General features: G+C 42.6%; 1 protein-coding gene across 1 annotated transcript; it reads left to right on the plus strand.

Annotated features, from left to right (window-relative positions):
- Positions 1–9157: 9157 nt before the first annotated feature.
- Positions 9158–22179, plus strand: LOC116884049 (lysozyme-like protein 1). The gene is made up of 5 exons (XM_032885295.1): positions 9158–9268; positions 10852–11015; positions 11515–11673; positions 21059–21137; positions 21844–22179. Exons 2-5 carry the CDS (start codon positions 10877–10879, stop codon positions 21911–21913), a joined length of 447 nt encoding a protein of 148 aa, XP_032741186.1. The 5' UTR covers positions 9158–9268; positions 10852–10876; the 3' UTR covers positions 21914–22179.
- Positions 22180–25931: the final 3752 nt, after the last annotated feature.

Consider the following 25931-nt stretch of genomic DNA (forward strand, 5'->3'; position numbering starts at 1 on the left):
ATGGACTTTGCATAGTAAATGTGCACATGCTGCACACATGGAAGCCACCACTGACATCACACCATTACGATGGCTAAGTCTACATTGGGTTGCGTTGGTGTTTCTGACTTGGATGTTCCCTGGGGCAGAAGTCAGTTTAGCAGCTTGAGTGCTTATACGCATGCTATTTGGCTAGTGCGTCCTTGTCTTACTTTTACAGCTCCCGGATCAGTGGATTAAGAATAATGCACCTATTCATTGATTTTAGTGTATGGCAACATACGGCAGTATACCTCGGTATAAAAGGAAGGCACAGGCTATTATGTAAAATTCCAGTGCTCAGACTTCACATCCAAGCGTACCTGTATGAGGAGTAGTGCTTGTAAGCTTTCCAGCACCATAATGAGATCTCCGAGTTAATCAACTTATAAAGAGAACATGTTGGTTTCAGCTCACAGGTTTGGAGGTGCCAATTTGTGATCATTCTGGGAACACATGGCAGAATGAAACTATTCATCTCAGTCAAGAAGCAAAAGTGGTGAACAGGAGTCAGAGGCCCACAGCCTTCAAGGCACACCCCAGGGATCCTAAGCATCCCAGAAGGCTACATCTTTTGTGATTCATTTTATAGAAAGAAAATTCTTAATAGAGTTTATACAATAACTTTCCATGAGGAATAAGCTTTAAAAAATCTATAACATCTGTTTACTGAATTTCTTATTGGTAAATAACTAAAAAGAGTGTCACATGTGGGAATGGGTTACTCATTTTCCTAATAGTCAAACATGTCACGTTTGCTAAGCTTTTCTGGGATTGGTGGGTCACCATGGCATAGTAATCATCAGACCCTTTAACTTGCTTTCAAATCAGTTGTAGACCTACAGAAAATGTGTCCAGGGGCACAGAGGCCCACTGTGGTTTCCCCAGGTTTCGCTCACAAAATATCACACATTACCACAGCATGCCTGTCATTAAACCTGACTGCAGCCTTCTCTGCACCAGCTCTAAGATCCCAGCTTTCCGGGACCTGCTAGCTGGATACACTCATCATAGTTCTGCCTTGCCTTGTCTCTGAGTGTTTCCTTGAGTCATTTGTCATGACTTGACAAGTTCCAGAAGTACTGGCCCAGTACTTCACAGTTATACTGGTGTTCTCAACAACGTTTTTGCATCATACTGGGCCTATTGATTTGAGGGAATAAAACCACAGTGGCCCATTACTGATGAGGTCAACCCTAGTCCCATGCCTCAAGTGGAGTCTGCCAGACTTCTTCACTACAAAGTTAGCCTTGTTGCTTTTCCTTGTCTGTTAGAAACAGGGATTAAGCCCAGCCCCTACTGGAAGGGAAGGGAATTAATTTCCATTTCCTGGAGCTCAACGATAATCCATGAAGATCATTTAAAATGTAACATTCTTCCTCTGACATTTGCTCTGTCCTTCACTCACATGCATTCAGCAGCATTCATTTCCTTCTTGCTCATTATAATATCATAGCATGGCTGTTTATTTCGTTGTTCAAACTGTGTCAGTTCTGGCCCTGAGGAGTTTATTTAGTTTGGCTTCACTGCCCCTTTGATATGTTCAACCACTCCACCCCCTCTGTTTTTTCTCTTTTTAAATACTTCCTCTTACACTAACAAGATGATCCAGGCTCAGCCCCATCTTGCTTTTTTTTTTTCCTGCCCTCATTCTAAAACCAGACAACTTTCCAGTAAGTTCTGGTTTCTTTAGTTGGAGAATAAAACTGGATGCAGATTCTGGGCAATGGGTACGTTCATTACCACTGAAATGTCACTATGTGTAGGTTCTCTGAGAAGACAAGTTAAGAATAAACACATTTGTCTACACATATCCCAAGAGGAGATGTTAGGTGATGGATAGAGGATTGATGACTGGTGGTAGATGTTGACACTGCTCCCTCACATTCACCATCATTAGATTTATTCTTTTGTTTCTATACAGCTACCCTGTCAGTGTGAAATCTGCCCCCCCTTCCATTAACTATAATCTATTGGTGCATTTGTTCAACCCTAGTTTATACACACAGTTTTGAGTGTGTGCGTGTGTGTGTGTGTGTGTGTGTGTCACTGCATGTGTATGTTTGTAGGCATGTATGTGGAGGTCAGAGGTCAGCGGGTTTCTTTTCAGTTGTTATCTGACTTTTTTGAGACTTTCACTGAGCTATCTAGCAAGCTCTGGATAATCCTGAAACCATCTTCCCTGTACCAGGATTATAGGCATAAATCACAGTGTCCAGCTTTCTAGATAGGCACTGATCATCCAAACTTGGGTCCTCACACTTTGCAACAAGCAAATCACTAACTGAGCCTTCCCTGGTCCTCACACCAGACACGTGACCCCTTCAAAGAAACAAAGTCATTAACCAAGGTCAGTATTTCTGTGCAGTTCTTTTCTTTAGACTTAAACAGCTAGGAAGAAACAAACATGGTTTCTCAGTTCTATTATTAGCTCTTCCTACATCTCCCTAGGAGGGTCAACACGCCTTTGTAACAAGTTCTTGTTGCACTTGAAGTCATCTCAGGGAGCCCCCACATACTGGTTGCTTTTTCTTCACTCATACACAGATGCTGACTCTTAGTGCTGTGTGGTTTTATGAGCTTCGACTCATTCAGAAAGTCAAGTGTGCACTACCCTGCTACTACAAAGAATATCTCCAATGACTTGAGATTCCTCTGTCTGACTCTCTGTCATCAAACCCTTCCTTGATCACTGGTTTAGCTAGGGTTTTACCTCTGTGAACATACACCATGACCAATGCAAGTCTTGTAAGGACAACATTTAACTGGGGCTGGCTTATAGGTTCAGAGGTCCAGTCCATTATCATCAAGCAGGGAGCATGGCATCGTCCAGGTAGACATGGTGCAGGCAGAGCTGAGAAGTTCCACATCTTCATCTGAAGGCTGCTAGCAGAATACGGCCTTCCAGGTAGCAAGGACTAGAGTGTAAAAGCCCTCACCCACAGTGACACACCTATTCCAACAAGGCCACACCTTCAAAGAGTGCCACTCCCTGAGCCAAGCATATCCAAACCGTGACAATCACTGACCACAACTACCTGTGTTCTAGACCCATGGTTTTGTCTTTTCATGTCTTTGGACTAAATTGCTTTCACTAAGCAAAATGCATCTGAATCATGTGTGGTCTTGAGGGTCGGTCCCTTGAGCAGTCCTGCTGTCCACAGTAGGAGGTACAAAGGCTCATGACTAACTTTCCCCAATGAAGGACATCTTTGCTATCTCTTGTTCCTTTCGATTACCCACAAAGCTATGCTATAAACCTTGCTTAACTTGTTTTTATATGAATACAATGTCGTTAGGTTTGTACCATAAGCCTGTGTCAAGGAACTAGCCAGCCACTTTCCAAATAGGCCATGCTGCATTCTGCCAGCAAGGAACGAATGCTCGTTCTCCTCCTTGGCTTTATCGGGTACAACCAGTTTGCTATCAGAATTCCAGCTTGCACTAAAGCAATGAGTAATTATAGTTTTAAAACTATCTCAGTAACAGATGATGGGAACCAGCCTCTGAACTGCTTTGCCATCTACATTTCTTTGATGCTAGTTTCAGATGGCTTTGCTCATTTTACAAAGAAAAATGTAAATACATTTTCTTCATTCCTTGAGAATTTTATATGCATGCATACACATAATGTATGTTGACTATACTAGAGCTCCCACATCTTCCTTGACTCCTCCTAGACCCATCTCCACCTGGACATCCCCTCCCAACCTTGTCTCTTCCTTTTGAAAAAAGAAAAGTAACAATTCACCAAGTGTAATTGGGCTTCCTGTGTATTCAAGAATGTAGAGTCATCCACTGAAGCATGGTCAATCTATGAGGAGCCATACCCCTACTGACTTTTCCCCAGAAGCCATCAACTGTCCATGGCTTCTTAGTTAGGGGAGGAGTCTTGAGGGCCCCTCCCCAATCCATGCTGAAATGTTGATGGCTTGATCTTGTGCAGGTCCTGAGCCGACAGCCTTAGCCTCTGGGATTTCATGAGGGCAGAGGAATCCTTGAGTCCAGAGGACGACTTTACTTCAGTTCTCCCTTACTCAACTCCCACTCCACCTTTCATGATGGTTTCTGAACCTTTGGAGGAGGGGTGTGGTAAAAATGCCACAATTGTCAGTGTTGCTCATTTTTTAATTGGGTTATTTGCTCTTATTGTTGAAATACATACATACATACATACATACATACATACATACATACATACATACACATATATGCATATATTCATATATATTCACACACACATATATATAAATTCACACATATATACATATATACATACACATTCACACATACATATATCCAAGGCTTCTATCAGACGCGTGATATGTAAATATTTTTTCACAAACTGTGGCTAGTCTTTTCATTTTTCATAACAGCGTTTTTCAAAGAGGTAAAGTTTTGATTTGGTCACATCCAGCTTATAATTACTTTTAATTACTTTATGAACTGGTCTTAGAAATGGAATTTTAGGTATACTACCCCAAAAACACAAAATTCAGATGATTTTTGGTGTTAACTGACAGAAGGTTTACAATTTTACTCTTTCCAAGTAGGTCATTAACCAACTATGACTTAAGCCTTGCATAGAGTGTCAAATACATCTTCTCCATGTTACTGACTCTGTTGTCTGTCATTGTCCCATTCTGTTAAAATGACCATCATCTCATCTAATTACATCTGTGTCTCCATCAATACTCACCAAGGCTGTCCGTGCTCCTCGAATGGGCTCTGGATGCTCTTCCACTGACCACTGATCTTCTTCTTGCTAGGGGCCCCCACCTTCAGTGATGCTATTTTAAAGTCAGCTGCTGTCTGCCCTTCCCTTTCGTCATCTTTTCAGGATGCTTTTAAACATCACAGTCATCTTTGTTTTCAAATATGTTTTAGGATAACCTGACTGATATTTCCAAAGCAACGTTGTGGGATTTTATCTGAGACTTTACTAAATATGAAAGTCAAATCTTAACGTAAGTTCTGAAGACTGATGGGTCATTTCTATTCATTTAGATTTTCTTTGATTCTTCAACAGCACATAAACTTGGCATTTATTTTATTAGGTTTATTTAAATACTCCACTCTTCATGGCTATTGTAAATGGTGTTTTTATCATTCTGTTTCCTACGACTGATGCGCTGCGGTGGTTTGAATAAGAGGGTCTCCCACGCTCTCAGCCATCTGAATAGGTAGTTTCTACTTCGTGCTATTGGGTAGGTTAGGGAATGTGGCCTTAGTGGAGGAAGTGTATCAGTGAGGTTTCAAAAGCCATCTGCCTGTTGGCTTTTTCTGCTTCCTGCTTGCAATGTGAGAGATGAGCTCTTAGTCTGTAGCTCTCAGCCTCCAGCCCCAGTCACCATTTGTGACAGTCATCATGTGTGCCATTTGCTTGCTGCCCTTTGGATCCTAACCCTCTGGAACTGTAAGTCTAAATGAATTCTTTCTTCTATAAATGTGGGTAGTGATGGAGTGTTATCACATTGCAATAGAAGAGTGACTAATATGATAGATAGAAATGTGAATGGCTTTTGTGTATTTCCCCCATTTCCTACAAAGACTTTAAGCTTGTATTTTAGAAAGAATAAAAAAGATTCTCAAGCTGTCCCTATGGTCTCACTGACTGGTAAAATCCAGCTTGTAGCATTCTGAAGGGGATGGGGAATGCGCCTCCACTTTTTCTCTCATCACACACTTCCCAGAACATCCATGAGCAGAGTCCACATACATAAAGGTGCTCAAGCAATTTGGAGTGAGGGAAGCAGAAGCTGAAGCTCCATTGGAACTGTATTTTACCTCATAATGGAAACTACTCTATTTGATGTCTAAGTGTGTAAGGAAGGCAGTGGGGAAGGAGCCCTGCCTCCTGGTGTGAATGCATATGGAAGGCAATCCGATGATAGATTACAGGATCATAAAAACTCAGCCACTCCAAGATAATTTAAACCAAGGCATTTAACCTATAGAGATTTAACCTATAGACATTCTTAGAAAAGTAAAAAACAAAACCTATGTGTAAGATTATTAATTATAACATGTTTATATTAGAAGAAAGAACCAGTTCCAGTATACACAGTGTACACAGTACACACAGTATACACAGTATACACAGTACACACAGTACACACAGTATACACAGTACACACAGTATACACAGTATACACAGTATACACAGTACACACAGAGATGAGCTACAACTGTTAGGCTAGCTCTGAACAATATTATATGATGCATACTTAAAAGTAAATTTGGGGAAAATATCTGCATTTTTTTACAGATGAGATTTCAGAAAATGTAGTGATTGAGCGCAACCAGTAATACCCTTCTAACTAGACCTGTGTATCTCTATCAAAATTAGCTTGATATACTGTCCCATTGAAGTTTGGAAATAAATGAGCTTGAAATTAAATCATTCAGGTCACACCGATGCTTTCAGTACTAATGAAAGGATGTTGTCTTACTTAGGGCTTCCATTGCTATGAAAAGAAACCATGACCAAGGCAACTCTAATAAAGGCAAACATTTAGTTGGACTTGTTTACAGATTCAGAGGTTTAGTCCAGTATCGTCAAAGCTAGAAGCATGGCAGCATGCATACAGACATGGTGCTGGAGAGGAGCTGAGAGTTCTACATCTTGATCTGAAGGCAGCTAGGAGAAGACTATCTTCTAGGCAGCTAGGACAAGGGTCTAACAGTCCATCCCCACAGTGACACACTTCCTCCCACAAGACCACTGCCTGGGCCAAGCATATTCAAACTACTACATTCCACTCCCTGGCCCTCATAGGCTTGTTCAAAGACATGAGTCTATGGGGGCCATACCAAAACATAGTATTAATGCAAAATACATTTAGACTAACTTCAAAAGTCTCCATAGTCTATCATGGTCTCAAAGGTGTTTTTTAAAGTCCAAAGTTCAAAATGTTTTCGGAGATTCATACAACCTCTTAATTGTAATTCCTTATAAAATAGAAATAAAAACCAGATCACATACTTCCAACATCAAAGAACATTCCAAAATGAGGACCAAACCAAGACCAAGATTCAGCTGGGCTAACTCTAAACTCAGCATCTCCATGTCTGACGTCAAAGCGCTCTTCAGATCCCAACTCCTTTCAGCTTTGTTGACTGGAACAAACTTCTTTCTCTTGGGCTGGTTCTACGCCCTGTTAGCAGCTTTCCTCAGCAAGTATCCAGGTTTGGCACCTCTAACATCTTGGGGTTCTTGAGGCAACTTCAACTTCACAGATTCTTGTTTCAACCTCTGGGATCCACACATTATCTTCTAGGCTACTCCAAACGGCTGGCGTCACTTCTCCATCTCTGCCCTCTGCAGCACTCTAGGCTCTAGTTGACTCCACTACTGCTTCTGCTCTTGGTGGTCATCCTATGGTACTGGCATTTCCAATATGCTGGGGTCATCTGCTGAAATTAGGCTTCACCAATAGCCTCTCACGGGCTCCCTTCACGGTGCTAAGCTCAACTTCTTTGCATGATCCCTTCAGTCTCAGGCTGTCAACTGCATCGGCGGCTTCACCTTCACCAATTCCTTTCCTGGCCTCTCACAGTGCCAAGCCTCAGCTGCTCTCTATAATCCCTTCATGCCTTCAAAACCAGTACCACCTGGGTAATTTTTACTATGCCAAGTCCAGTTGCAGCCAAAGTACAACTTTGGTTATCTCTGGAACTCAGCTTCTTCATACTCTCAGAAAACTCAAGATTTCACCTCAATGATATTGGTCTCTCCTTAATTTGTGCTAATCTCTTAGCTCCAGCTAATCAGCATCAATTGTCTCAGAAACCCCTTCTATTCTTGACTCTAAAACCAGAATCACATGGCTGAGTTCTGCTGCTTGCTGGGGCTGGAACATGGACCCCTTGTTCTATTACATCCTTTACTTCCTAAGCTTGGCTGTCCTGGAACTTGCTCTGTTAACTGACCTTGAACTCAGAGATCTACATGCCTCGTCTCCTGAGTTCTGGAATTAAAGTTGTATACCACCACACATGGACCTAAGCTTTTATCTACTTTGAACTTGCTCTGTATCAGGCTGGCCTTGAACTCAAAGATGTGCTTACCTCTGTTTCCTGGGATTAGAGGTGTGTACCACTATGTCTGGGTCTAAACGTTCCATGGACAGGCTCTGGGACAGGCAGAACTGCAGAAAGAGAGCCTTGGTACCAATGTCTTTCATATTCCTACTAGGATGGTCCATTAATCCATACTTAAAGCATTCCATTGTTTCCAAATTCAAATCCAAAGTCTCCAAATCCACATTCTTCCAAACTAAAGCATGGTCAGGCCTCTCACAGCAATATCCAACTCCTAGTACCACCTTCTGTTTTAGTTAGCATTTCCATTGCTATGAAGAGACACTATAACCAAGGCAACACTTATAAAGGCAAATATTTAATTGGGACTGCTTTACAGATTCAGAGGTTTAGTCTAATATCATCATAGAAGGAAGCATGCATGTAGACATGGTGCAGAAGAGGAGCTGAGAGCCCTACATCTTGATCTGAAGGCAGCTAGAAGACTGTCTTCTAGGCAGCTAGGAGGAGGGTCTCAAAGCCCACTCCCACAGTGACACACTTTCTCTAAGGCCACACATGCTCCAGTAAGGCCACTGCCTGGCCAAGTATATTCAAACTACCACAGATGCTAACCACATTACAAGTATTTTATTGGTCCTGGCAGTTCTTTGCACTTTTGTAAATTGTTTTCCTGTCTTCTTGGATGCTATTAAGTTCTACTTGAATTCTCCTGGTCTTCTAGAAATATTTTATTAATAGCAGTTTGCTTACAGCAAATACATTTTATGTTGATAAAGTCTTCAATGTTAATTTAACCTCTATACTTTAAAATATTATATATATATATATATATATATATATATATATGTTGATAGTTGGTAAAACATGGAAGTGTAGGAACCTGTAATTGGATTTGGGCTTCATGCCCACTTAGTGATGATGGTTGGGATGAAGTTTAGAGATTGCCATTTTAGAGAGATGATCTTACTTACTTGGGAGACACTGGTTAAGTGGTCTAATGGTTCAGACATATAGCAAGACTGTTCTGAACTTCAGGATTCTAGAACCTACAGGCAACTGGAAACAAAAGACATAAGAATTCTTCCTTTGCCAAGGCACTAGGGAGAAACCCTGAAGTTCGTGAAGGGTCACTTGTGCCTTATGAGAATCAGAAATGGCTTCAGGAGATTCAGGAAAGTCCTGGGAACTACCACTCACTGACTGAGTAAGTAGAACGGTTCCTCCCACTGATCACCTAGGAAAATGATCTACAGACAGCACTGGGAATCTGCCTTCTCCATAAGAGCAGAGCCTCATCTGTTTGACCAGCTCAGCAAGGGCAAGCATTCAGCATTGCCAAACAGTTGCTTGGGGTTGCCATCGCTATGGCTCTTGTCTTAATATGTCTCTGAGCAGATTCTGATGCAGTGGATGAAATCTGACTTGATTTGTAGGCTCTGCATTTGATATCATTTATCTGACTTTGTGTTCCTGGTATAAAGCCACAGACCAACACATTTCCTATGAAGAGACAGATAGTATTGTAAATTTGGTGCCCTCCACCCTCTGACATGGTTCCTTGGGCCTGACCCTGCACTATGGAAACAGTCAAGCACAATGTACCTCCACATGGGCAGACCAAGGTTCCAATTAAACCTTACTTGGTAAACTACATCTAGTTTGCAAGTCTTGTCCTTCACCAGCACCAAGTTACTCCCTTGCTTAGAAACTGAAAGCCCCTCTGTGGTTCTCTACCAGTCCATGTTTGCACACAGAACCTGGTTTACAATCTTACTTCTCAAGTGGGGAATCCTTCTCTATGGGAATAATTAAAACCTTTAGAACATTCTACACAGGTGCAGAAAACAACAATAGACAAAAACTGTACAAATTTTGAGTCAGTGTCCCAAGTAGGTATCAGAAACTTCACACCAGCCTCATCCACCAAAGCAGGGCTGCTTGAAGAAGGTATTATTTGTATGGGAGACCTTGTTGGAAGCCAGTCACTAGCAAGAAGGGCAACTCTTGCTTCTCCACCCCTTTAAACAACCTGTCACCAGCTTCCTTTGTTGTCCCTGTTCCTCATCTCTCAACATTTCCCACTTATGTGACCCATTGTCCTTTCTCCACTGTAATTCACCAGGCTAAACATAAAGGTACCTCAACTGGAGTAATAGTACAGAGACCCCTAAAAACCAATCAACCAACCAACCAACCAAACAAACAAACAAACAAAAAAAAACCCATCCAATCACAGTGTCAGATGAGAGGCTGATAGGTTGGAAGCAACACCTCTCCATCTGGAAAAGCATCAAACTTGGAGAATGACAGAGAATAGAACTTTTACCAAACCAACGTTCCATGTCTCCGTAGGTCCTCCTATATCTCATCTCTGGCTGCAATAAGAAAATTCTGAGTGCATATGTAGAGAGTGCCTCCCTCCATGTGCTCGTCTTTTGTCTTCTATGTAGACAGTTAAGGTGAAAATCTAGAAATGCCGTGATTTCCCCCTGGATATCAGTGAGGGAGGGCTCATTTCTGTTTGATTCTAAAGACACAGCAGCAAGGGCTCCAGTCTTATTCCTTCCCTGTGTACTGTGTCTGAGTGGATTTTTTTTCTTTTTTCCCTGATGGAAAATGATTCAAAATGGACAGAGAAGTACTCAGATGGGGTGGGGGGGGGTCCACAATCAGAAAGTCCTAAGGCGGGGATGCCCACAACCAGGTTTTCTATATTCTGAATTTCTCACTGATGACTGGTGCTCTGGGGGTGAATCGATGTCTGACTGCTCTCCTGATCTTCGGCAGGCTCTGCTTCCAACAGGCCTTCAGGATGAAGGCTGTCGGTGTCTTCGCCCTAATTATGAGCCTCGGCATAGTAGCAGAATCCAAAGTCTACACTCGATGTAAACTGGCAAAAGTCTTTGTGAAGGCCGGCCTGGACAATTACGGGGGATTTACCCTTGGAAACTGTGAGATTCCTCCCAAGCCTCCAGCCTCAATCTACCTTTGAGAGTTGGTGTCTGCTGAGGTGCTCTAGGTCCCCTCTGTTTTCACCTGGGGGTCTCCAGCTTGGCCGACTCTACCCCTACTAGAGATGGCTGCTAGCTCTTCACATGTTCTCCCAAACTGCACACTCCTCCCCCTCTCCCGTCTTCCCATAGCCCTTGGTTTGTCCTTGCTACAGTCCTGTGCTCATGACCTCAGGGAGGGAAAAGAAGAAGGATGCCATCCATCGCAGTGTGTGTGGAATAAGCTAGGCTTCCTCTCTCAGATGAGGCTTAGCTACTGGCTACTGTGCAGGTTCTGGTGTGGCACCCTGCTCCTGTACACGTCTCTGTATCTGGATGACATTTCTCATTTGTGTGTCCTGCCCAAAGGGCTGCTGGGAGGAAGCCACTGGATAGCATGTATAAAGAACTTCACCTCACAGAGCAGGCTGAGACAACATTTTTTCTCCTCCTCATTTAGGGCTCTGCATGGCATACTATGAGAGTCACTACAACACTTCAGCAGAGACTGTCCTGGAGGATGGGAGCACCGACTATGGCATTTTCCAGATAAACAGCTTCACGTGGTGCAGAAATGCAAAAAAACATCAGAAGAATCACTGCCATGTTGCCTGCTCAGGTACTGTTTCTGATTACCCAGATTCGGATGAGCTTCAGGGCCAAAGATAAGAACCTAGATCAAAGGACATACACCTTGTCTGCTTTAAAGCTCAGAGGTCATATTCACAAGTAAGTCTGCTCCAGGCCGCGTGGATGACTCGGTAGCTTCCCCTGTGGAGTGTGTGCACAAATGGCTTATTCCTGTGAGGGTGGTTTTTAGTAAGCTCTCCATGAAGACAGGATTGAACAAATGACCTAGTTCTTTTCATGGATTGAAACATTCCTATTGAAAACTGGGAAGCATTCCTTGCCAAGGGCATAGTAGAGTTGATCTTCTTTGTGCCCAGGACCATTTCCTTGAGTGGATTAAGAAAAATGGGCTTAATTTCCACTTCTGAAAGAGTAGAAATTAAACTGGAATTCACTTCCTGCTCCTTCACTTCTGTTATTTCGGGACACTGTGTGGCCAGCATGGAAATCAGAAAGCAATAAAACATAGTGGTCATGTTCTGCTTCACCGAGCCTTACCCAGTAACAAGAGAATATGGACTCATACAAAAGCTAAGTCCTTGGCTGGGCAGGACAGGGATCAATTGATGGGCTCCAGAGAAAACTGATATTTTAAGAAATTCCAGGGCTGGGGAACTATTGTATAATATTTGTCTGGCATGTTGGAAACTCTAAGGTCAATCTCTAGCTCTATCAAAAAAAGAAAAAGGGTTTTATGAAAACCTCTAATCTGGGATACGGAAGATATACAGGATTTGAGAATCCAGAGACAAGAATCACTCTAGGCAAAGGAAATAGTAAAACAAAGAACTCACATGGAAATGTTTAGGGGCAGGGGAATACTGAGACAGTCTTCTCATGGGGAAGAAAAGGAAACTAAAGAGACACGGCAAACAGGATAGAAAAGGCTAGAAACTGCTTTTGAGGGGTGAATGGCGGCTGGGCATGATTTGCAAGAAGGGGGTGACATAGGTCAAAGAAGATGCCACCTAAGCATCACAGTGTCAACTGTAGTGAGAGCAAGTCCTCAGTGGTGGTCACCAGGGGAGAAGCTGGAAATAGGGGGAGGAGCTGGACATAGGGCAGGGAGCTGGACATAGGAGGAGGAGCTAGAGAAAAGGAAACCCAACTCTGAAGCAGGTAGGAAAGACCCAGGAAGAACGCTATGTTTCCTCTCTCAATTATAGATATATTCCCAATACCTTGAACATTATCTGGCTATTGTTGGTGATCACAAAATACTTATTAAAGACAGAAACAATAAAGGACAGAGTTGAAGTCAGTCATAAAATATTCTCATCCACATCCTTGGGGAGCAGAAACTGTTTTAATTGATCTTTGGTACATTCAAAGACAAGCAGCAATATTGCTGCATGGACAGAGAACCAAATCATGCATTGATTGATCTAGAGGATTGTCCATACTCAATATTAATGCAGAATAGTCATAGACTTCCGAGGCAACCCCCAGTTCTTTACCAGCCTTCAATATAAAACACTGTTCCCTGGGTCTACTTCTCCTTGATTTTAGGTTTCTTTTCTGAATCCATTCAGAGCAAATTTGTGCTGTCTCACAGTTGAGGGCTATTGATGTCATGTAGAAGATTCCTTTTCAGCTTTATATCTTCTGTGCTCAAACTGCCTGTATCCTTCTCTTCCTGAAGGTAAGACTTTTCAACCCTCCTAGGTCTAGGTCAATCTCATTAGCATTCTCTAACTGCTTGTTCATAGGGACTTCCTGTTAAGTGCGATCATTAGACCTGTGCATTTCCGTACACAGAGCTGAATAGTGGCACTCCTGAAGGTTTGTTCTCTGCTTTGGTTACTTTCAATTATCAACTAGATTAGTTTGAGGGACAGCTAGACCACTAATGAGGCACACCTCTGAGCATGTCTGTAAAGGTGTTCACCGAGTTTAACTGAGGAAGAAAGATGTGCCCTAAATGTAAGCAGCACCCTCCCATGATTGGAATAAAGAGGATGAAAGGAGCTGGGGATAGCGATACGTGCCTTTAATCCCAGCACTCAGAAAGCAGAGGCAGATGGATCTCTGTGAATTCAAAGACAGCCTAGACTATAGAGTGAGTTCCAGGGCAGCTTGAGCTACATAGTGAAACCCTGTCTTGGAAAAACAGAGAGAGAGAGAGAGAGACAGAGAGAGAGAGAGAGAGAGAGAGAGAGAGAGAGAGAGAGAGGAGAGAGAGAGGAAGAAGGAGGAGGAGGAGGAGAGAGAGAGAGAGAGAGAGAGAGAGAGAGACAGAAAGAGAAGAAAATGAGAAGGGAGTTGAGCAGCATCCATGAAACCATTTCTGTGTGAGCCAATGCATGATTTTAACCCTTTCACAGCACTATAAGAAAAGCTTGTGCTGCTAAGCCACAATGCTTGTGGTCAGTTGGTTCCATCTCACTTTCCCCTACAGAACAACATACACCAAAATACCCAAACTAAGGGCTAGGACTCCAGTACCTGAGATTTGCCATGTGATTCACATAATGGAGGCTCACTCTCAGGCTCATCCTCCCCAAATTACTGAACGGTAAAGAGAAACGAAATCCACTGTGTTCCTACTAAGAGAAAGAACGTTTGTGTTCCATACGGAAGATTAAACAACATAACATTTCTCAACTGCAACACTGGTGTAGTAGAAAGAGAAAGGTATCTAATTCCAAAGAAGAGTAACTTCCAACAGAAATTCCTTCCTTAGTCAAATCATCAGTATATTTTGAGTATCATGAATACATTTTTGGACAATTTAAAAACTAAAAACTTCACCTTGTATATCACGTGGTGTCCTGACTTCACAGAAAACTCAGTTTATAATTATGGAAAAAAATTAAGTATTAATTCTTTGATAATACCATAGTTTATTTTGATCATGCTTACCCTGTACGCCAACTCCTCTTAGATTCATCCTTCTACCTCCCCTCCATGCACGTTCATGTTCTTCCTTCCCCCTCTCTCCTCAATGAGTCCAGTCTGTGTTGCCCAACTAGTCTTAAAAGTGGGGTCTAGAGTATGGTTGACCTATCAGGTTTCACACCATTAAAGAAAATGAACTCTCCCAGCAGATATCAAACTCTAGTAATTCCTCAGCTCATAGTAACATTCCATGCCCACCTCTACTTTCTCTGCTGGGATTCTGTGTGACTTGAGCCTTTCATGGCCTTATGCATGTTGTCACAACCTCTATAAGTAGTTCGTATGTATATGTCCCCTTGTGTCTGAAAAAGAGTTCCCTTGAAGTTATCCATCACCTCTGACTCTTTCAGACTTTTTTTAAAAAATTTTATTTATTTTATGTATGTGAGTACACTGCAGCTGTTTTCAGACACACCAGAAGAGGGCACCAGATCTTGTTATAGATGGTTGCAAGCCACCATGTGGTTGCTGGGAATTGAACTCAGGACCTCTGGAAGAGCAGCCAGTGCTCTTAACCACTGAGCCATCTCTCCAGCCCTCTTTCAGACTTTCTAACCCCTCTTCTGTAAAGATCCCAAGACTTTCAGGGAGGGTGGTGGATATCCCACTGGGGACTAAGCACTGTGTTTTCTCAACTAGTCATGTTTACTAGTTGAGGGTCTCACTATTAATTGTTATCTGCCTCAAAAGAAAGCTTCTCTGATAAGGGCCAAGTGATGTTCTGATCTCTGAGCATAGTAAAAAGCCTTTAGGAATCATTTTCATATTGTGTCAATTTGGCATAATAATAGTATTGAGTTGTCCCTAGGTTCAATAGGTACAGCCATAGATTCTCAGCTATGCCAACAGTGCCAGGTCTGGGTTTCGTCTATGGAGCAGGCCTTAGATCCTATCAGAAAGTGGTTGGTTACATTCATGCCACTATTTGGGCATATCTTGTCAGGATGGTCATTATTATAGATTATGAGGCAAGATTTAAATCACCCTTCTCTTCCAGCAGCATGCATGACCCAGGGCTGTGACCAGTTTCTCACTGAAGAATCTGTGGAGGAGACACGACATTTCTTTGGGGACACAGCTATGTTAAGTGACCTAGAGAAAAATCTAGATGGAAATAACCCCAGACTCATTGTCCTCCCTCTTTCCCTATCTACCACTGTTCACACCCTGACTTAAACCGTGGGACGTCAGAGGAGATGAAAGTTCATTGGTGGCTTCTCTCTGGATCTGCTTGTCAGTACGCAGAGCATGGTGAATAAGAATATGGAGGAAGATTCCAGCATGCCCCCCCCCAAACGGAAGTTTTTCACCAAGAGGATACATTAAAGCAAGAAAAACAAAGACAAATATAGTGGGACTTTCTCAGACCCACTAGTGGTATAAATAACGACACAGAGGCTTTTTAATATTTTAAAGCTTAGGTCTTTTAGCTAGGACAGTTTCTCAGCCAGCTGTCTAGCTTAACCCAACTAATCGTGGCACTGTGTCCTGCTATGTGGCTAGATCTGCCTCTCTGATGTGCTCTGGTCTGGCTGTTAAACTCTGTGTCCACTGGTGAATCTTCCATGACTCATTTCATCTCTCAGCATCCCCCCTTCTCTCTCAAAAGTTCTGCCCTCCACTTCCTGTCCAGCTATTAGCCCTCAGGTCTTTATTGCAGCCAATCAGATACAATTCCAAATTGCCTCTAGGTTAGTGAGGAAAGACACATGTTTTAAAATATGATGCTGAGATGGGCCATAGAAATAACAATACCAGGATCCTGCCAGCATTTAGCTCTCTTTGGGTACAGAATTAACAACTGAAAATACAAGGACATACCTTCACACAATGTGGCCCAACACACAAATCAGGAAAAAAGAAATCCAGTAAGCAGGACCTCAGCAAAGGAGAAAGGCCAATGCAATGTTCAGTATGACCTAGGGAATATACATAATTATAGGTTTTACAGCCTTAACAATTGATCTTTGCTTTCAAGCACAGTTTGTCTCCATGGCAAAGAAGCATTTAAAGAAAGCTTGGGGGCTCTGTAGTTATCAAACAGATAACACTTCTTCTTGTCTTAGCTCTGTTGAGAGTGAGAAAGATATTCTTCAATCATTGGCTCTCATAGTTTTGTTTCTTCTTTCTAATATATGCATTTCTGAAGCTCTGTTAATAGGTGCATGCTTATTGATGATGGTGGTCTTCTCAGTGGGCAAGCCATGCTCTCACTAGAGTATGTGCCTCCCCTTAACCAGAGTACCATCTCTTAAAGACACAGAAAGCAGCCTGGTGGTAACCCCAGCTCCTCCTGGGAAGTGTCCACATGGCCACTTCCCCTCTCTCTCTTCACTTTTTTAAAAATTGTATTTTTCTTGGATGTTTCACGTATTTACATTTCAAATGTTATCCCCGTTCCCCCCTCTACCATACTCCCTCCCCCTCCCCCTGCTTCTATGGGGATGCTCCCGCTCCCACCCACCTACTCCCACATCAACGCCCTGGCATTCCCCTACATTGGGGGAATGGGCTTTCACAGGACCAAGGGCTTCTCCTCCTATTAATGGTGGATAAGGCCATCCTCTGCTACCTTTGTGACTGGAGTCATGGGTTCCTCAGTGTGTACTCATTGGTTGCTTGTTTAGTCCCTGGGAGCTCTAGCGGGGTCTAGTTGGTTGATATTGTTGTTCTTCCTATGATGTTGCAAACCCCTTCAGCTCCTTCAGTCTATTCTCTAACTCCTACATTGGGGTCCCCTTGTTCAGTCAAATGGTTAGCTACAACCATCCTCATCGGTATCAGTGGGGCTCTGGCAGAGCCTCTCAGGAGGCACCCAAATCTGGCTCTTGTCAGCAAGTACATCTTGGTATTAGGAATAGTGACTGGGTTTAGTGGCTGTATCTGGGATGGATCCCCAGGTGGAGCAATCTCTGGATGACCTTTTCTTCAGTCCCTACTCTACTCTCTGTCCCTGTATTTTCTCCTGTGAGTATTTTGTTCTCCGTTCTAAGAGGAATGAAGCATCCACATTTTGAGTTTCACATGATCTGTGAATTTTTTCTTAGGCATTCCAAGTTTTTGGACTAATATCCACTTATCAGTGAGGGCATACCATATGTGTTCTGTTGTGACTGGGTTACCTCACTCAGGATGATATTTTCTAGTTCCATCCATTTGCCTATGAATTTCATGAAGTCATTGTTTTTAATAGCTGAGTAGTACTCCGTTGTGTAAATGTACCACATTTTCTGTATCCATTCCTCTGTTGAAGGGCATCTGGGTTCTTTCCAGCTTCTGGCTATTATAAATAAGGCTGCTATGAACATAGTGGAGCATGTGTCCTTGTTATATGTTGGTATAACTGAGTCTTCAGATAATACTATGTCCAGTTTTCTGAGAAACCGCCATACTGTTTTCCAGAGTGGTTGTGCCAGCTTGCAATCCTACCAACAATGGAGGAGTGTTCCTTTTTCTCCACATTCTTGCCATCATCTGCTGTCACCTCAGTTTTTTTATCTTAGCCATTCTGACTGGTGTGAGATGGAATCTTAGGGTTGTTTTGATTTGCTTTAAAATAGAAAACAGGATGTTGGCTTTACACCCAGAATCAGCCTTCAGTGTCTGCTCTACTTTATCTTCAGGCAGAAACGCAGTAATCAGGAACAATGTCCTTCTGTATTACTGTATAGAAGTAGCCACATTGTCATAAAACCCTAGAAACCAGTTGACTTTAGGTATCTGCACAAAGTACATGACATTACATGCATGTATAGTATAGATGACATATATATACATACATACATACATATGCATTTTTATTTTAAAACTGTATTTCTAAAACCCCCACCTTCCTTCTTCAAACTACTCAGGCAGACCTTAGTTTTAAGTGCTTGCTGTCATTTAACTGTGTTTCCTCCTCCCCAGTTCATATGTAGAAATTCATGTGACTGGTTTTTGAAGTGGGGTATTTGGAAAGCAGTTCAGGTTAGATGAGGGTGAAAGAAATGGGACCCTATCTTGGCATTAGTGATTTTATAGGATGGGGAAGGAGGCCTGCATGATCATGTCTGTAATGTGCTCTCAGTCAGCAGACACCAGCAATATGCTCTAAACTAAACTTATTTATAAATTGTCTAGTTCTTGGCATTCATTTTCTTAGGGCACCAGAAGATGGACTAAGTAAATATTCACATTATAAATTAAAACACCCAAATATATGCATGCACATATGCATATTTATGAATGTCCTGATATAATGGCAATCTTTATTTTCTTTCAAAACATAGGCTTTGCCAAGAGAGATGGCTTTGCCAATGAGAGACGGTTACAGGAAAGAAAGTGACTGCTGGTGTCTGCACAGAGTGTAGTCCATGAGTGCTAATCTTGGTTCTCACTGGATTAGCATCTAAGTTGGCCTTTGTTACTTCAGAGAAGAGAAAGAGATGTAAGGCAGAACCATGGAACTTGTAATTATTTGGGAGGCAGGAGGAGGCATGGGGACTTGGACATGCTCTAACTGGAAGCAAGCACTTCTTTGAAAACAACTGCTGCTGTTTTCTGGTGTAGAATGTAGCGTAAACCATCCCTCTACATACGGATCCTGAAGAACTGTTCGTATTCTTGTTCGACTAGACAGAATTGTCTATTAAGAGTAAATTGAGCAGAAACAGTTATTGGCATGAATCCTTCTAAAAGCCTGTTGCCTTTCCCAACTCTGCCCTCTGCTGCCCCTGTGTGGTGATTTCTCTGTTTCAACATCTCTGCTCTGCATCTGGTTCCTTACTTCTCAGCCCCAAGTTTCATAAACCCTAAGTTAATCCAATCATTTTCAAGAGACTTTCTTTCTTTCTTCTTTCCTTTTCTTTCTTTCTTTCTTTCTTTTCTTTCTTTTTTTCTTTTTTTCTTCCTTCCTTTCTTCCTCCCTCCCTCCTCCTCCCTTCCTTCCTTCTTCCTTCCTTCCTTCCTTTCTTTCTTTCTTTAACAGTATTGATTTTCTGTCATCCAGACTGAGCTCATACTTAATATATAGCTGGGGCTGACCTTGAACTCATAACCTTCTTGCCTATACTTCCTAAGAGCTAGAATCACACGCGTGCTCCACCACACTCAGCTCCAAGTAGCGCTCCAAGCTGTCAAACAACTTCCTCCATGTTGCTCTCTTCCCTAATCCAACACCACCTGATCCTGCTGTGAGTGAACCCTAGTCAGGGCTCAAACTGTGCTCCAAGACCAACTCTTGACCTAAGACACATACATAGGATGTACTCTACACAGAAGAATAGAACAAGACAGGTTCCCCCCTCACAATGTGTGATGTTCCCTTCCCACCTCTAGGGACATCATCAATTCCACTTGCTCTAGGGTCCACCCAGTCACTTCTAAAAACAGGCTCGTTTACTGGGCACGTGGGCTCAGTTTATAGAGACAATGAATGTTGTGAGTATTAATGGGCATTGTCATACAGATACTTACTGTGTGTCTGACACAGTAGATGTTATGTTAACTGAATTAACTGATGGCAATGAATAGCTGTTGTAGATATGTGTGTTTCTAGAAACAAGACTTACACGCTGGCAAAGCTCTGCTTCTCTTGGTGACACTAAACAGAAAGCAATGGTTTGTACACCGTTTCATGTGCTCCTGCCTCCAGATCAATCCAGTCTCAATTTTTTCCCTTGTTAAGTGGTAGATTGTTTTAAATCAAAATAAGTCACATTTTGAATAAATTTGCTTGAAGGAAATGTCACGACCACAATCTTCTAAGAAAAGTAGTATTAAAACTAAGCCAGCACACTGAAGGAAAAATTCCACTTCTAGAGAATTTACGAACAATTGCCTATTATGATGTCTTATTAAAATGTGACATTTCAAGCCAGTGTTTCTTATTTCTGGTTGCTTTTTTTCTGACAGTCAGAATAATGCATTTCTATTGTAAAATGTTAGGCTACACAGCAATGGTGTCAAATTGATGACCACCGCTGGGAGCTAGACCTCAGTAAGACACTGGCAAGTCCACAATCTTTTCCAAAGCTGTTAAATGGACCTTGTGTAAAGGTCAGAAATAACTCAGGGTCAAGGTGTGAGTGTGTATTCTCTCATCTCTGGGACAACCAGGTCTAGGGGCCCATACTTCATACTACAATAGATAGCAAAAGACCAAACCTCAACGCTTTTCTTTTTCTTTTCTTTTCTTCTTTATTTGTCTGATGTTTGACTTTTTCAGTCATGTTTACATCAAGGAGGTTTGGAGGCCATTTCTAGGCAAGTAGTAATCACCATTCTCTCCTCAGGTAGGCCATAGTGAGGACAGCCTTAAAACAAAACCTGTATTATTGGTGAGGAAATTCATGGGTTTTTGTTCTGTAGGGAAAGTCACAGATCTTCCAAGCCTCTTCCAGAAAACTGCAGAGAGAGGCTCTGGCATAAGGCGCTCTGGCATAACAACCCCCAGACAGCTGAAGCCCTACTGACCCTCACATCCCCTTTCATTACAGCACTGACCACTGATGACCTCACAGATGCCATTCTCTGTGCCAAGAAAATTGTTAAAGAGACACAAGGGATGAACTATTGGTGAGTGTGTCCTTGGGAGGCTGGCATGCATAGACAGTGATGTTAGTGATGTGAGATCTACAATGTGTCTGTTCACCTTGGCTAGCGTAGACATGAAAAACTGCTACCTGCAGAGTGGTCCAAACAAGAGACCTGGGTGTGTTGATACACATCCCGTGAGAGTATGGGTCCAGAGGAGCACAGTACAAACAAGTATGGGGAACGTCTTGCTGTCTTGTGAAGGGAAGAGGCATTTATTGATACACCAAGTAGCAGGAAGCCTGGCTTTGCTCTAGATTCATGACAATGAGACTGCAGCAATATTTGGTGGAGATCAATAAAAAAGAGTAGAGAGGAGGAAATGGTCCAGTCTGTGAATGACAACTGGGCAAAAACCCCACCTAAGACCGAACAGGATCCATGTGCGAGCATGTGTCTTTCAGCTGTATGTCTAATGAATACTGCTGATCAGGCTGCTCGTTTGGTAGGTCAGAGCTGTGGGTCTTAGGGATCCATCCTTACCAAACTAGTTTGCTTGTTGGTGAGGCCAATAGTGACTAGGAGAAATAGGGGTGAGGGTGGAAGGACAGAAGGCATCAATGAAACAGAAGAATGGCAACTTTGGATGTTGGAAGCAGGTTAACTGGTGTGTACCATGGAGATTACAACTACAGTCATTTGGTTGGTGCACTTTCTTCCACTGTCCCCATTTCTATCTCCTCCTCAGGCAGGGCTGGAAGAAGAACTGTGAGAGCAAAGACTCGTCTGATTGGAAAAGAGGATGCGATGTTTCCTGATCTGCAGCAGGCGCAAGGGCGCTTTGCCATGACTCCTCAGATCCGTAATGAGTATCCCTTTTCCTCACAGGATCCCTTCTCAACATTGGAGAGGGGATCCAAGGTGTATTTTAAGAAAGTAAATATTTCCCTTTCTATGTCTTCACTTCTCTTTGATCTAAGTTCAGAGATGTCATAATAACTTGATGATGTTAGTACTTGGAAAATCACCTCCACAATGTCTAAGGACTGCAGAGAATAAACTTTTCTTCTTTGTTGTAAAGATTACCAAGGATGCAGCCATGACATATTTGTTCAAACATGAGACTTTTGAAGGTTAAAAGTTGCTCCACTAAGGAACCTTACAAAGGCTGCCAGCCAGTTTGCCAATTCCTACATCCTCAAGAGACTGTGGCCAATCTTTCTGGCCAGGGAACATTTCTCAGATCAACACTGCTGGAGAGGACACTCCTGCATCCTGGGTAGAATTCTGATGGCAATTCCTATGGGACAAAAAGATGAAAATCATGGTACTTATCACCAACATACACAATATCCACTCAAATTAAACCTACCAAACTCCACTTGACTGTCAGGTTCAAAAGAAACTCAATGCAAATGGCTATCTGTGGTGTCCATTAGCATACAAAGTGCATGCTGGCTTCTAGGCTCTCCCAGTAATACCTGTTATAGAGTCTCTGGCTCTTCTCAGCTCTTCTCACCCAACCCCCTTCCCTAAATGTCTCAGGCTCATGAGCTTCCCTTCTCCCAGCTTCCTATTCCTATATAACCCTGATTTTTCAGCACCCTTTCTCCTCACATTATACAATATCAAACTGTCTTCATCTCAACATTCGCAGATTAGATCAGCTTGGCCTTGACCTGATGACCACATAAAAGGAGTCTACCCACAATGCTGTGGCCTGAGGACATCATCCCCCAGATATTTCTAGGATGGCTCTGCTAGATATGGGGATGATGACTCCTGCTGATGTACACAGCAGGATGGTTCTGCCCCATGGGTCACATTCCGTTTCCTGTATACATCTTTCTCTCTCTCTGGGCCATAGTTGGCTGAAGCTGCTTTGTTCTAAAACTGAAGTGAAAGTAGTAACTTGTTGAGTGCAAGCTGATGTACACTGCACCGACCAAGGGTTGTTGGAGAAATGTGTTACAAAGCAATAAGCCTCCGCTAGGACAAAGTCCCTAGCTGATGAACACTGTCCCAACCCTTCCAAACCCTTCAGTGTTCCTTTGTGGCCATTGCCCAACTTTGACCGTGGCTTACTTCATATCCTCTAGCTTAAGTGGGACCCCCAATCTTTGAACAATCATGAGAGCTATTTGTCAAAGAAGACACACCAGTATTGTCATAATTTAACAAGCATCATAAGCCACGGAAGAAAATGCTTTTGAAAACCATTTAACGATTGAAAAATAATTATATCAGATGACTTAAGAAAAACTGAAAGAAAGGAGAATCCCCCTAAGGTCCTCTAAATCCATAAATATGTGTTTTTTCACTGTCATGGCCAAGTCATCCAGCTGTTCTATAGGCCTCATTCTTAGTGGGCCTCCTACTTCATTAAAACCAGTGGCACCAAGTTAATGGATAAGCTTGGCACAGACCTGGCATGAGCCGTCATCCCAATATCTAGGGAAAAGGAAAAAAACATCTCCAAAGTTCAAGATAATGGGAAGATTGATGGCACTACAATGTGATCTGGCTCTCTCTCTCTCTCTCTCTCTCTCTCTCTCTCTCTCTCTCTCTCTCTCTTTCTCTCTCTCTCTCTCTCTCCCTTCCTTCCTCCCTCCCTCCCCTCCATTTGTCTCTGTGTCTGTCTCTCAAAACCTCAGAATTTCCAAGCATGCAATCTTACTATTTCCCTCCCCGAATGTTTTATTTATTCAGTATTTCTACAAATCCTAATTTAGGATGAAAATCTAATTTTCCATGATTCGGAAATGCAAGAGGAAGTGATTACTTCTTTTCTTAGCTTATCTTTATTGGGCAAAAGAGTCATGAAGCAGCAACCCTCTTTCTATCCATGCATGTGGTTTTCACGACATCCAGAAGTAGACTTCTCATTTTCCTCAGGACCAACCACTTTGTACATTATGAGGACACTTCTTTTTCCCTAGGAGACTAGTTCTTGAGAACTCCCTCCCCCAACATCTGTGCCCTTTGCATCTCAGCTTGCTCTCTGGTGCCCCTAACACTTTCTGGACCCCTCTGCCATCTTCCTCGATATTTCATGAATCTAGCATGCCATTTCCCCTCCAGAGATGATTGACACTGGTTCTTGCCTAGGTTGGAAAACTTTGCTCCTTTGCTGCAGCTAATTGGAGCTTGCTGGCCATCAACTTAGCTCTGGGTTCAATGAGAGACCTTGTCCCAAGGAAATAAAGGAGCAAGTGGTAAGACACCTGATGTCTTCAGGTACATGTATAAGTGCATAGCCACATCTGTGCATAGCCACATCTGCCTGAACATTCATTGCCTGTGTGCACACATATTCACTGAAGAAATTTTTTGAAAAGTTTGGAAAGTGGAGCCTTTATAGAGAAAGCACACTACTGGGGGTGTGCCTTCAAATAGACATTGATGCCCTACCCCTTCCTCTCTTTCTCCTTCTTGACCCATCTCTCTACCACAAAGCTCCGGCTCACAGAAGAGATCATGGCTCATGACTCAGACCAAATGTCTTCCTCCTTTGTCCCCCAAGTATTTTGTCCCACTGGCAGGACTCTGGCTGACTCACAAGCTAACGTCCACTGGGGGCTAGAGAAAGCATTCTTTCATTAGCCCGTTACAGAGGGCTTTCTTCTGACCGTCAGGCTCCCTACTGCTGACACACTGTATACCAGGCTGTGGCATTGTCTCATCTCTTCCCCACCTTACAAGTTAGTCTCTGATTATGATGGAAATCTGTATTTGTCGTGGATCGTGAAGAAAAATACCTTCCCAAACTACAAGGTGAAGTCTCATCGTTTAATAGCTGCAATTAATATTTTGTTGCTTTTCCTCCTACTTTATCTACCCCACATATTTTATGTTGTAGTCTTCTCCTTTTTGCTTACTATACCACAAGAGTCCTGCCGCAGAAATGTCTTCCAAAATAGTCACTTGGAAGAGCCCCAGCCTCCCCACAATTCCCCACCGTTCATTTGTTCTTTCCTCTGCCGTTGTAACTTTGAATTAAAGAACAGCGTTTTCAGACCTTGGACTCTAAGCCAAACCCTGCAAAATATCCGTTTTCCTCATTGTTTACTCTGCTCCAAACTTCATCCAAAGTCTTCAATGTATTTTACAGTCTCTGTCATCCCATGGCTTTAGAGAGTATCAAGAGCTGCTTTGGGGTGAGTGTGAAGAAGGTTAGAAGGATAATGTTGATCACTGTCTCAATTAGAATCTGTTGTTTGTCGTTAGTTGGTGCCATAATGGGGGAAAAAAAATCACAGTTTCACTGTCTCTGGTCATAGATTAAAGCCAATACCAAACAGGGCAAAGAACTCTGTAGAAAGTGCCTAAGCCAGCTGCATTACTAGCCGTGTGCAGACAAGGTACCGCGTGCCTGCATCTTTCTTGTCCAGTGGGAGTGCTGAGTGACATACAGAGTATGAAAAATGGGGGGACCGCACATTAGCCAAAGTACATGGCACAACACAGACCTGAATCATGGTTATTGCTGCGACCCAACCAACTGGCTTTCCCTTCTCCGATGTGTTCTAGCAGGGGACATCTCTCATAGGCTTTGCAAACACTTCTCAGGTACAACCATATTCTGCATGAGATAAGGAATGACTGACTCGCTTCGGAGTAAATCCTGACAGAAAGAGAGCCATATGAAACTGTGGCTGGCTTTATTTAAAGACCTCTCTGTAACTGCAATTTCCAAGCTATGGGGAATAAACAAATAAATAAAACCAACTGTGCATCTAGATTTTCCTGCTGCTTGCTACCACGTCGACACCGGCAGAGCAATCGTTAGTAGGGAAGAAAAATCTAAATCTATAGTTACCTTGAAAAGCATTCATG

The sequence above is a fragment of the Rattus rattus genome, chromosome 14, assembly GCF_011064425.1.
Source record: "Rattus rattus isolate New Zealand chromosome 14, Rrattus_CSIRO_v1, whole genome shotgun sequence".
Lineage (NCBI taxonomy): Eukaryota > Metazoa > Chordata > Mammalia > Rodentia > Muridae > Rattus > Rattus rattus.